Source organism: Pollicipes pollicipes, unplaced genomic scaffold (assembly GCF_011947565.3).
Source record: "Pollicipes pollicipes isolate AB1234 unplaced genomic scaffold, Ppol_2.1 Scaffold_4002;HRSCAF=4701_pilon_pilon_pilon, whole genome shotgun sequence".
Lineage (NCBI taxonomy): Eukaryota > Metazoa > Arthropoda > Thecostraca > Pollicipedomorpha > Pollicipedidae > Pollicipes > Pollicipes pollicipes.
Genome location: NW_023596420.1, coordinates 45,075,708 through 45,087,783, shown reverse-complemented (window position 1 = coordinate 45,087,783; position 12,076 = coordinate 45,075,708). Strand labels below are relative to the sequence as shown.

The 12,076-nt window shown below is 63.5% G+C and overlaps 1 protein-coding gene across 2 annotated transcripts in view; it reads left to right on the top strand.

Annotated features, from left to right (window-relative positions):
- Window positions 1-12,076, top strand: part of LOC119093944 (thyroid receptor-interacting protein 11) — a 51,228-nt gene that overhangs the window by 22,133 nt on the left and 17,019 nt on the right. For both annotated transcript variants that reach the window (XM_037216966.1, XM_037216965.1), the window contains exons 4-5: window positions 3,642-3,860; window positions 11,957-12,013. In XM_037216966.1, coding sequence (XP_037072861.1) covers window positions 3,642-3,860; window positions 11,957-12,013 — 276 coding nt within the window. The remainder of the gene's footprint in view (window positions 1-3,641; window positions 3,861-11,956; window positions 12,014-12,076) is intronic.

Sequence of the window (12,076 nt, the reverse complement as noted above, 5' to 3'; positions counted from 1 at the left end):
GGACACGGGTCACGCGCCAATTACGGGAACGGGCCAGGGGCATTCGGCTTCGCGATTGCCACAACGCAGAGACTCGACTTGACTGGTCCGTTCAGCTGCGGCGTCGGAATCGGGCGGCATCGGGCGGTTGGCTACGCCCCGCTGCCTTACGCGAGCTGGGGACGGGGATCGTCGCGCAGGCGGATGCGCAACTCACTGTGATATGCACTTTCACTGGTCCGCGGTATTCTCAGTCCTTGTTTGTAGTGTGGAAACCATGTGCCCATAAAAAGTCACGACGTATAGAAGGCAATCATTAATGCAGTCTGCACGATTAGGCGGTGGGGTTTTCTTTTAACGGAAAAACTGGGTCACAAGACCTTATTAAAGTATGTACTCTTTGCCTCGATGAGCACGCAATGCGTCTCTCTTAGGCTGGCAGCTGATGAGAGAAATTGAACCCACCGGCCGTGTCCTTGGAACAATTTCTTCATGACGCAAGCCGACTTATGTGATTACGCCGACTAGGATCAGCGCCCATGTCGCATTCTGGCGGCTGCCGGCCGTTCGCAGAAATCTGGGAGTGGTGCGGCCGGTGGCTTTTGCGGCGCCGTATGCGCCGTGGCGTCACCACTGTCGCACGCGCCCAGATTTACCTCCTAGGTCGCCGTTCGTCACGTACGGTCTCCACACGGGCCCCGGCCCAAACCACTGCGTGCTCACAGTCGCCGCGGTGGCGGCGGCGCGCCGAGCGTGCAGTCGTGAGCCCGGCAGCGCCAGCGCCGCCCCAGCCCGGGTCGGCCGCCGGCGCCGGCCGACCGGGCCTTGCAGGCCGGCCTGCAGCCGTCAGCCCGCGGCAAACAATACCGCGACCGAGGGCGGCAGCGGCTGCGGCGGCCGGCCGGACGTGCGGCGGTGGTGCCGTGCCGGCCGCTCCGCCGGCATTGTGCGGCCCTACGCAACCGTGACATCTCCACGCCGATTGCACAATTGGTCGTCACGCTGATTGGAGAGATAAGGTGCGCATTTCAAAGAGTGGACATGCCATTATGGGCCGCCGCCGGTCGGCTTTTTGTGGCTGCGCCTGGCGGGCGGGGCCGGGGCGGCGCCCAGAGCCGGTGACCGGGAGCTGGCCGATCGCCTGTGCCCCTGGGAGCGGCGGCCGCCCCGTCGTGTGCCGCCGGCGGCCTGCAGACTCGTCCGGCGTCACCTGAGCGGCCGTGCCGGGGCGGCATGGCACCGCGTCACCCGGGCGACGGCCCGCTGTCCAGTTCACACCGCCGGCCTCGCTGACTGACACATCCCGGCCGGCCGTTGGCCTGGCTCGTTTTGAAAGGCGGCCATTATGAGCGCACCTGCAGGCCGGTTTAGCGGCAAAACGAGTTTTGGGCTTGAGCTGGTGCAGGCGGACAAATCCGCGCCGCCGCCGCCGCCGCCCGTTTCCACAAACCGGGCGGAGGCGAGCGGCGCTCGGCTGCGGCCGAGGCTGCCGCCGCCGCCACTGCCGCCGCCGCTGCGCCGACATCGGCCGAGCGCTGGCCTCCGTGTCGGCCTGGGGCAGCCGCAGAGCGGGCTGAGCCGGTACACCTCCGCTGCCGTCCGCGGCGAGCCGGCGGCGCCGGCGCTTCCGCTAGGTTTGCGGTTGGTGGGCTAACCCGTCATTGTCGCCACCTGGTCAAGTGTCGTTCAGTATTTAGTGTCAGGACTAATCCGATAATTGGCGTAATTCCGGCTATGGGTGAGGGTCCCGATTAGTGGAACAAGTGGCGGCGAATGAGAGGATCATTTAGGTGGGATGTGGTATTTGCGTTTTTGTGCTCCCCCCCCCCCCTCCCCCTCTTTGCGGCTACATTTATCCAGAACCATTGCATCGTCCTTCTCGTGTTTTAAGCTCATGTTCCCTCTGCCGGTCAGAACTCACCTACCGTTAGGGTACCGACACTTCTTGCATTGAATTCGCCACCCCTGAAGTTTGCGATGGTGGTCCGTAGATAGCCAAACCCCAACCCCACCGGAATGTTCAGACATCTTTATTGCTGCCGCCCAGATCCAAACGATATTTCAGCCTTTTTCGATGCTTGAGTCTCCATGACACCATTGTAAGCGCTCACTGGGAAAATCGTGCAAAACCATGCGTCAGCTGCACAGCTGTACGTGGTTTTCAGCATGCCGTACGTACACTTTTACGTCGCTTTGGAACCGTGCTGGGTTTTGAAACGCGTCTATTATTCAAACCTGGATGCTTACGACGACGATCCCACGTTCGGATGACGTCATCAGTGGTGGTCCGAACATTGTCTTTGTGTGGGACCGATCTGAGTCTTCTTCGGAGTGACACCCGTCTGGCGTGGTCTGTGTCACTTCAGTGGAGACCAAGTGCTGGCCTGTTCCGCAAAGCGAAATTACAACTTTCGTAGTTTTTCAAATGTTTGGTATAAGCTTTCGGGCAGGGAAGTGATCAGTTTACTCTGAAATTGATTTGAGGCCACCGAGGAAAAGGACAGCTCGGTGAAGTTAGAAAGTTTATGGCCAATACGTCTGCGCATTAAGACCGACAAATGCCTAAATTGTAATTTTACCTGGGGAAACAGGCAAGACCTTCCGTGTGCATAGGAACGGGAACGAGCTTCGAACTGGACACCGCAGATGTGGTGATGTTTATTTCTGGGCCAGCTCGAAATACCCCAAAGCTTAATCTCTTTTGCGGAACAAGGTATACCATACCACTGCCGCTGAACTCGGTCGCACCGCCACCAGAGTGCCTCGTCTTACTGATGAAGTCAGCGGCATGCAGGGTTCTGCGCGGCACGTCAGCGTCCCCACATGACCGACTTGGGGCGCGCCGGTTTTTCAGACTTGCCGGCACTCGCTTGTGGTCCCTTCGCCGACCGCCTCCACGGCCAGATAGTGCTATCTTGTATGCCTTGGCCTGTGTCAATAGAGAGTATTTGCCATTCACATGAGCCAATATTTAGGGTGGGCGAAAGTCGCGGCGCGGACGGCCGCGGGTGGCGAAACGCAGGATGTGACGCCGCGTCCGGCCGGCGGGCCGCCGCCGCCGCCAGAGGTCCCAGGGCCGCCGCCAGGGGTCCCAGGGCGGCGACCAGGAACACCGGACCCGCCGTCAGGGATGGCAGGGTCACACTACGAGCCTCAAGACCGCGTCTTAGGTTCACGGGCAGTATCAGGTATACAAGGGTTCGTTCAGGTGTTGAAGGGCCGCGATTAGCAGTAAAATAACCGCGTTAGAGATGCAAGAGCCTCCGCCATTAGCAGTATGAATGCCACTATCGGGTGTGAAAGGACTATATCAAATTGTCCAAATTGCGTTTAAGGATAGGCAGTTCATGGCTCATATCGACAACTCAGACCACTAAAAAGCGGTCCGGACCAGCACCGGACCTGCTGAGGCCGGTACCAGGCCTTGGAGGTTGCCCTGAGACCTTGTGTGGCGTTGCTGGGGACGGGCGTGCCAGCAGCGGGCAGCCGTGCCGATGCTGAGCCGCCCGCGTCGATAACACGGCATCCGCGGGGCTTTATTGGTGCGCACCGCATCTCCGGCTATCTCCGGCGTGGATTGGCGCTTGATAGAGCACGCACCGCGCGCGGCGGCACCGGCCGGCCGCCGCTGACCCCGCCCCTGCCGTCTGTCTCGCCGCCAGAGGGAGCTACTGAGCCTGCGCAACCAGCTGCGCGATGTGGAGGAGGAGCGATACCTGTCGGGGTCGGGGCGCACCACGCCGCCCGACCCCGACCCCTACCCGGACCCGTTCGGCGCGTCGTCCGAGCTGGACGACCTGCTGGGCGCCCAGCAGCGCGTCAACCAGCTGACGGCGCGCGTGGCCCAGCTGAGCAAGGAGCGCGACCAGCTGCTCAAACAGGTGAGCGGGCAGCGTGTCCAGCCCGACGGACGCGGAGAGGGGGCGTGGGGTGAGTCCATGCCGGCGAGCAGGGCTCAAACGGCCCCGAACGCGTGGGCGGGGTGAGCGACCATCTGGGGGAGAGCGCGGAGCCTGGTGCGGTGTGATCAGGGAATATCATTCACAGGTAAGTGGTTTGGTGTTGTCCAGTTTAGCTGTGTTGCCGGGCATCAGAGGGCATCGGGCATGCCTGCGAAATGCTGGATATAATGCCGCTGAATTTCCCAAGTCTTGCTGAAGCAATTTGAAGCAATTCCCTTCATATGATTTCACATGACTCGTTACATTCCTAACCTTTAAACCGGGTTTATCCCTGTCGTGGTTGCTGCTTAAGAATGACTTGGCTGGAAGTCAGCCACTTGCCCGCAGTCCTGTCGGAAATCAGTTCTCCTTTGATTCAACCACTTATCGGTATTCCTGCAGTTCATGATGAAGGGTTTATCGATGGGGATTTTTTTAACGACGTGATAGCATTTTGACTTCATCGGTACCGTCACTGGTGGCGTAGATCGGTGATCTGTGACGGAGGCCGGGCGTGAGGGTCTGAGTCGCGAGCCATCTTGCCTCGCCGCCGCGAACCGCCGCGCCTCGCTCGTCCGGCAACGTGTCCGTGCATCTGCGATCCGCCGGTAATTAAACGCGGCGTCGTCGAGCGTCCAAGTAAAAACCAGCTGGCCTTCGGCGGCCGGCGGGGCTGCTGCGCTCCGAGACTGCGGCGGATCAGAGGCAAAACTGGAAGGAGGAGCGGATTACCGGCGCTGAGCCGCCGCGGCACGACACGGACGGCTGACCGCCGACCGCCGACCGAGCCAGGCCGGGCCAGGCGGCGCGATGACGGAGCCGGGCGCCGCGGCGGCCGGGCCGGACCCCGCGGCGGCCGAGCCGGGCGCCATGCCGGCCGAGCCGGGCCCCACGGCGGCCTCGGTCGCGTGCTCAGACGCCGCAGCCGGGGCTGGTTGGAGCGCTGATGCTGGGCTGGTTGGGGCGTTGCTGCTAGGCTCGCGCCAGGGGCTTCTGAAGGCCGGGAGGTAGCAGCGCCGTGCTGGACTTCGCCGGCGACTGCTGGTGAAGCGCTGCCGCCGGGCGGCTTCTGGACGGACGGTTCGCAAAGTGCACTTCGGGGCCCTGGTGGCAAGGGCCACGACACCGCTTGATGATCCACCTGACCTGCCCTCGCGATAGAAGGCGGGTTGAAGGCGCCGGGCCGCTGCCGCTGAAGTGAAGGGTATGTGGGGATTGAATAAGGTTTCCCCCGGCAGCCCCGTCGACCGCCGGCGGGGCCCGCTCAAACTCGACAGTCGGCGCCGGTTTGTGGGCGCCGCCGGCCGCGAGGAAGGTGACAGGGGGGAGGGGAGGCGGACGTGTTGCGCCCATTTACACGCGGCCCCTGTAAACAATGCGGCGACACACCTGGCGAGGCGGGAGCAATGGCCCGCCGCTCCGACCCCACAAACACGTGTGACGGCCGTCGCGCCACGTACGGCAAACACGTGTGACGGCCGTCCCCACCACGTCCGGCCGACGGCCTGGCGGCAAAAACGGCGCGGCGGCCGCGAACCCGGCGGCCCGCTAGCACGCCGGGGTCTGCTGTCGGAGCCCGGCGGACCGGCCTCCATTGGTGGGATCCTGGCGGATTGGCCGCAGTTGTCGGATTTATGTTGGATCTAGCGCTGCTGCTCACCGTAGCCTAACGCGTTCATTGTTGTCGCCGCTGTTTTCACAATTCACCTGCGTGAGGACTCGGCGATTGTTGTTTTTTACGATACTTTCAATATAAGTTGTCATTCGCTTTGTGCTCCCTCTCACTGGTGGCAGGGGGGTGGGGGACGCAGTGCAATACCAGCCCGTTAGCCAGGTACGAACCGGTGCACGGCTATGGGCAGGCGCAGACGGCGTTCTCGTCAGGCATCTCGTCTGTTTCCTGTTTCGCAACGTAGACTGTCCACTTGCCAGAGCGTTGTGAAATTGCATGGCGTTGGTACGAAAGCTTGAATTCCATGTTCGACGTACCGCCCCTTGGTATTGCCATGCCAGCCATCGCTTCGTGTCCGGCCTGCCACCTCCCCCGTTGGCTCCACTGATCGGCGTCATTGCGGTCATACATGCTCCGAAATCGCCCTCAGCATCGAGACGCAGCGCCACGCGACCGCGGTCGGGGGCGTCTGGCACGTGACGTCACCCGCGTGCACCTCGACCGGCGAGACTGCCGCGTCTCGGCGCCATTATCGATCCGGAATGCGTGTCTTGTGGCGCCCAGGTGTGCCGGTCCCAGCTGCCGGCGCGGCCCGCTCGTCTCCGCCGCGGCACGGGCGCAGCGCGCACGTGTCCCCATCGGCGCGTCCGTTGGGCATCCGAGACTGGCGCCCCTCAGGGACGCCGTCCTCACTGCCAAAGTTTTCTTCCGATCGGAATGGACCGCCGCACATTTCATCCGCTTGACGGCGAAATCGTTGCATGGGACGTGATCTGAGCTGGAGGCGGCCGTTGCGCCGGCATAGCTGGCGAATCTGAAACGTGTCGTTCCCAGGCTCCGGCTTTGTGCAGGCCGGAGCGGGGGCTTTTCCGCGATTGCTATCGGGTTTTTGAAAACGGCTTATGCGGCCGTTGACTGGAGAGATGCCCTTGCACTGTGCGGCTGAATTCTGCGGCCCTGCCTCGGGCCAATCAGCCGGCTTTCGTGACGCTGTGGCGTGCACCTCGTGAGGCAGGCAGCGACGCCCTTCGGCTGGGAAATGGACCTGCTGCTCGCAGCGGGAGCCTGTTGGCACAAGCTTCAGCCGGCGCGCGCCGTATGCTCGCGAACAATGCGAGGATACCAGATTCTGGCGCCGGAGCGATGGGAGTGCGTTGTGCGCAGCGGCGCCGCCCTGGACGCTACATCACGCGCTGGCCTCGGGCCGCGACGTCGGCGGCTGTGCTGCGGGCCAGGCCAGCGCCAGGCGTGGCTGCCGCGGCGGCAGCAGCTGCCATGACCGCCGCGGCCGCCGCTTCCCGCGCCCGGCTGTTTCGCAACCGGAGTCAGAGCGGCATCGGCTGGTTACCGAGTCGGAGCGGCACCGGATGGTTACGGGAGTCGGAGTGGCACCGGATGGTTATTGGAGTCAGAGTGGCACCGGACGGTTACCGGAGTCAGAGTGGCACCGGATGGTTACCGAGTCAGAGCGACACCGGATGGTTACCGGAGTCGGAGTGGCACCGGATGGTTACCGAGTCGGAGCGGCACCGTATGGTTACCGGAGTCGGAGCGGCACCGGATGGTTACTGGAGTCAGAGTGGCACCGGACGGTTACCGGTGTCAGAGTGGCACCGGATGGCTACCGGAGTCGTAGCGGCACCGGATGGTTACCGGAGTCAGAGCGGCACCAAATGGTTACCGAAGTCAGAGTGGCACCAAATGGTTACCGGAGTCGCAGCGGCACCGGATGGTTACCGGCGTCGGAGCGGCACCAGATGGTTACCGGAGTCAGAGTGGCACCGTATGGTTACCGGAGTCGCAGCGGCACCGGATGGTAACCGGCGTCGGAGCGGCACCAGATGGTTACCGGAGTCGGGGCGGCACCGGATGGTTACCGGCGCCGGAGTGGCACCGCATGGTTACCGGTGCCGCAGCGGCACCGGATGGTTACCGAGTCGGAGCGGCGCGCTGCCGGAGCCGGTGCGGTGCCGCTGCGGTACGTCGCCGCGGCATGCCGCTGTTTGCGGGCCGTGTGGACCGCCGACACGTGACGCGCAGACGGGCCGGCGACGTGGCGTGTTTTCGGCAAACATTTATCGAACCGCTATCGGAGCGACGGAGCGGGAGGGGGGGGGGGGGGGGGGGGCGCACACCTGGGCCGCCAGTGTGAGACGCCAGCAGAGGGGGAGTGCGCCGGCCGACAGCCATACGTGGCGCCGCCAGAGCGGGAGCTGGCCAGGCCACGTCGCCGCGATAGGACGGCCCAGGCCAGACTAGGCCACGCCGCCACGGTAGGACACGCCACTCGCTCTGCAAACGGTGATGGCGGCCGGGCTGGAATGTCGGTTTTAGCGCGGTTTGGCGTTGTGGTGTATGGTGCCTTCTGTCGGTTGCCTAGCTCTGAGTACATGTGGGGTGCCGTTTCCGAGGCTACCAGCTCTGTTGACGTCGGAACCTTATATGAACTGAACCAGGGAAGGCATCAGGGAGTGTTGTATAACCCGCAAAAAGTAGTGGGATAGAGACCTTAAATCTGAAACGCCTTCTGCGAGGCCGCGTGGCTGACATTCGCGACTTCCCGGCGGACTCAGGCTTGTGTGCAGGATGTCACAACGTGGTGAGAGCGGAGCCGGGACTCGATTGCATAATTGAAATGTTAGCGTCGCTTTTTTGTGGCGAACCGTTCTGTGTGTTTGCGACCATTTGTCGGCATGTGCTCTGCGCACGCCATCAAACTGGACACGCGAGCAGTCGGATTGAGAACCGCCTGCACGTCGTTCCCATTGGAAATGGCCCCCCCGCGGTCGACTCGGACGCGCCTCAAAACCAATCCGCTCGGTCGAAATCGGATTGTGTGCTAAAGCTTGCTTCGAGATGGATATTGCCCGATTGGAGATCGTTCAGCACACCCTCGCCCTCGGCCTCTGAGCGCTCAGCTCGGGGCGACGGTCAGCTCGACGGCTGCCGGGGCAGGTCTTCACCGGAGCCGTGTGGTACGGACAGTGTTAATCCTGCGGGGGGGGGGGGGGGCGGCCCGGCCGACGGACCGCATCAGGTCGGCCGCGAGCGCGTCCCGCGAGATTGGCAGCGGCCGCTGCACGTCGGGCGGCTGCAGAATGCAGCGGCCCAGTCTCCCGGCCAGTCTTTTCCTGGCGAGGCGGCGACTTTCCCTGTTGGTCGGCATGTGGAGCGGATCGCGTCCGCGTGCCGCCGGCGTGGGCTCGCCGGCCGGCCGGCGGTCCCGTCTCGGCCCGCGGCGCCGCGAGGCTCGCCCCGGCGCGGCCGGGGTTACGTCCGCTCACTGCCCCGCCGAGCAGACGGCGCAGCTCGAGTGCCGTCCGGCCCGGTCCGGAGTGCCGTCCGGCGCCGCTCGGGCTACGCCGGCACACCGCTCTCAGAGGCGCCGGTCGGCCGCCGGAGCGGGGGCGGCGCTCGACGGCCGGGGCGCCGGGGTCGCCATTCGCCCGTGGGGTAGCTTCCTGGCGGCCGGCTTCCTCGACAGGCGTTGCGTCACCTGCGAACCCGTTTTCCTTCTGCGCTGCACGGCGAGCGCCGGCCGCCGCCGCAGTGCCGCGCCGTCTCCGGGCCCGGAGAGGCGCTGGCGGACGGCGCGCCGGGGCGGTGGCGCCGCTCCCGGCGGGTGTGACGGGCCAGTGCCAGCCAGCCGGGCCCGGTTGATCGCCGCCCACCACCGACGGGCAGCGCGAGCCGGCCGTGTCCAGTAAGTCGATCGGGCGCCGGTATGCGCCGATGGCAGCCCCATTGTCTGCGATTGTGGCGCAGCTGCTCTGGCCGCTCCCGGCTCTGACGTGACGTTGGTGTGCTGTCGACAGGCGGCGGCAGCTGTCCTCTCGGCGATTCTCGTAGTTGTCCGATTGGGAGGGTTTGGGCCTCGTTGCGCGCATCCATACCCCGTGTGAGATTGTCTCTGCGGACTTGTCAAATTCTGCAAGCGTTGTCTCGACGCTTTTGAAGGGCTGGGTTTGTGTCCTTCAGCCTTTTACGAGCCTATATGAATACAAAGAGGTCATTATTTGACACCAAATGTAAACTGCACGAAAAACAGGATAGATGCGCGAAACCAATGAAATGACATGAAGTCCATCAAAAAAGCCGGCAAATCTTACTGTGGAAGCGCTTTTGCTTCGTCGCCATGCATTTAGTTGTCAGTTCAGGTTCATGGCAGTTAATGACATGGTCCCGTGGAGTCAGCTCGGCGTACATGAAATAACGAATAAGTACATTATGACAAAAAAATGTTTACACATAAAACTTGACCGGATGTTTTGGCAGAGCTGGCGACAAACGAGGGGCTGTTCCCGTTTATGTCCCAGTTTCGTTCATTTATGAGTTGGTACCGAATTGGGTCACTGCATGATCATACCAGCTCGAGAACAGCCCTCAACAGCATGCGCGTAGGGACGTTTCCACAATGGAGGGCCGCAGCCTTTTCTTCCTGCGCAAAGTTGCAATAATCACCAACGTTTTTTCCAAACTGGGCTAAGGTCAGGATACATAAACTCCCTTTTTCGATATCGGCATCGAAAAGGATTGGCAGCTTGCTGGCTCCAGCCTGCTGCCCTGACTCAGTACTGCTGCAGCGAGCCGGCCGCGGTCGTGCCCGGAGCCGGGGCTCGCCCCTGCTTCTGTTTCCGCCCAGGTCGCGGTCCTTCCCCTGTCGCTGCCGCCGTCTCGCTGCAGTGCTGGCACCGCCAGCCCCGGACCTGCCGCTGCTGGCCCCGGAGCACAATGCGGTGGGGCGGCACGGCGCACGGCGTATGTGCGCTCACGTGCGGCCGGCCGCCCGTTCACGCCCGTACACGGACGTGTCAGCCGATACCCCTCATTATGGGATCAGCCGTCTGCCGGGGAAAAACGCCGCCGTCGACCGACGTGCCGGCTGAAAACACGCGCACACCGCACGCCGCACGCCGCACGCGGCGCCATGGCCGGCCACGGCCGCCGCCGTCCCCTTCACCGGCACCAGCTGGGGCTCCGGCTCCGGCTGCGGCCGCCGGCTCCTCCGCAGCGAGCATTGTTGGAGCCGGCGTTGTGTCGGCGGTGCGGCTGCCTATGGCCTGTATGCAGTTCATGAAGGGCACCGTAGCCAAGCTGTGACTAGTTCCGTGCAGAATTATGGAAAACGCAGTGTTCCCATTCCATCTGTCCTTTTTATCATGAACACTTTTGTGTTACGTGACAAGGAATATTGCTCAAGAGTTGTCGTTGCCCCCCCCCCCCACATCTTTAAGTGAGTTCCGGTGTCCCAGCGTTGGAATCTAGTGACGTTATCAGTGAGGAATCTGTGAGCGACTTGCAATGTACATAGCCCGGGGGAGGTGGTCTTGACTTGCACACGTTTGAAAGCGTGTGTCATAGTTTCCTGCTGTGGAAAGCAGCATCTGAATGGGTATTTCATTGTAGTATATACTCAGTTATCATGTCCATTCAGGATGTTAACCAAATTGCTCATCGCACGGATATACCTGATCTGAAAACGGACATTTTCCAACTAACGAGGCGTAGACCCTAATTCATACACCGACCAAACTGGTCCAGAGCATTCCCTGGCTTAGGGCGCAGACTTGTGACACCGCAATGACGTTTTTGTCCGGCCGGCATCGAATGGCCAGTGCGACTCCCACGGCGGATTGCCCTCGACGCCACCTGAAGTTTTCGCTGTTCAGGTGCGGCGGATGCTCTCCTGGGCACCGGCGGCAGCTATTGTGAGGCGCTGCCCCGCCGGGGCGTGCTGGCAGTTCCGGCCGCGACGTCTGTGGGCCCCACCGTGACCGGCCACCGGCTCGTGACGGTGCCGCCCCGACCGGCGGCCGGCTGGAGGGGGGGGGGGGGGGGCACGGCCGGGGACGGGTCCGCCCACGAGAGCCGTCGTCCTGTCGCCGTCCGCCGGGCCGTGTCCGAGGGAGTGTGTCGTCCGCCGGGCCGTGTCTGGGAGGACTGTGCCGTCCGCCGGGCCGTGTCCGAGGGAGTGTGTCGTCCGCCGGGCCGTGTCTGGGAGGACTGTGCCGTCCGCCGGGCCGTGTCCGAGGGAGTGTGCCGTCCGCCGGGCCGTGTCTGGGGGGACTGTGTCGTCCGCCGGGCTGTGTCTGTGTGAGTGTGCCTGGCTCCGGGCCGTGTCTTGATGCAGTGTGCCAGGGAGGGCGCGGAGTGAGTGCCGGGGGCCGGCGCGCCCGTCCGACGGACGGTGCCGTGTCCGGGGAGTGTGCGGAATGAGTGCCGGGAGCCGGCGCGCCCGTCCGGCCGGCGGTGCCGCATGTGAGGTCGGTGACGCAGCGCCTCGCCCGCCGCCGACACACATCCGTACGATCTGCGGCGTGCGGTGGCGCGGCGCGACTGACCGGCCGCTCCTGTCGTGTTCCAGGCGGAGCCCGACCACCATGGCGTTCCCGACCGCGGCCGGCTGCAGGCCAGAGTCCAGGTAAGCGGGGCAACCTGTGACGTCACGTCCGCCGCAGGGCAACACTCCTCGGATCTCGGGGCT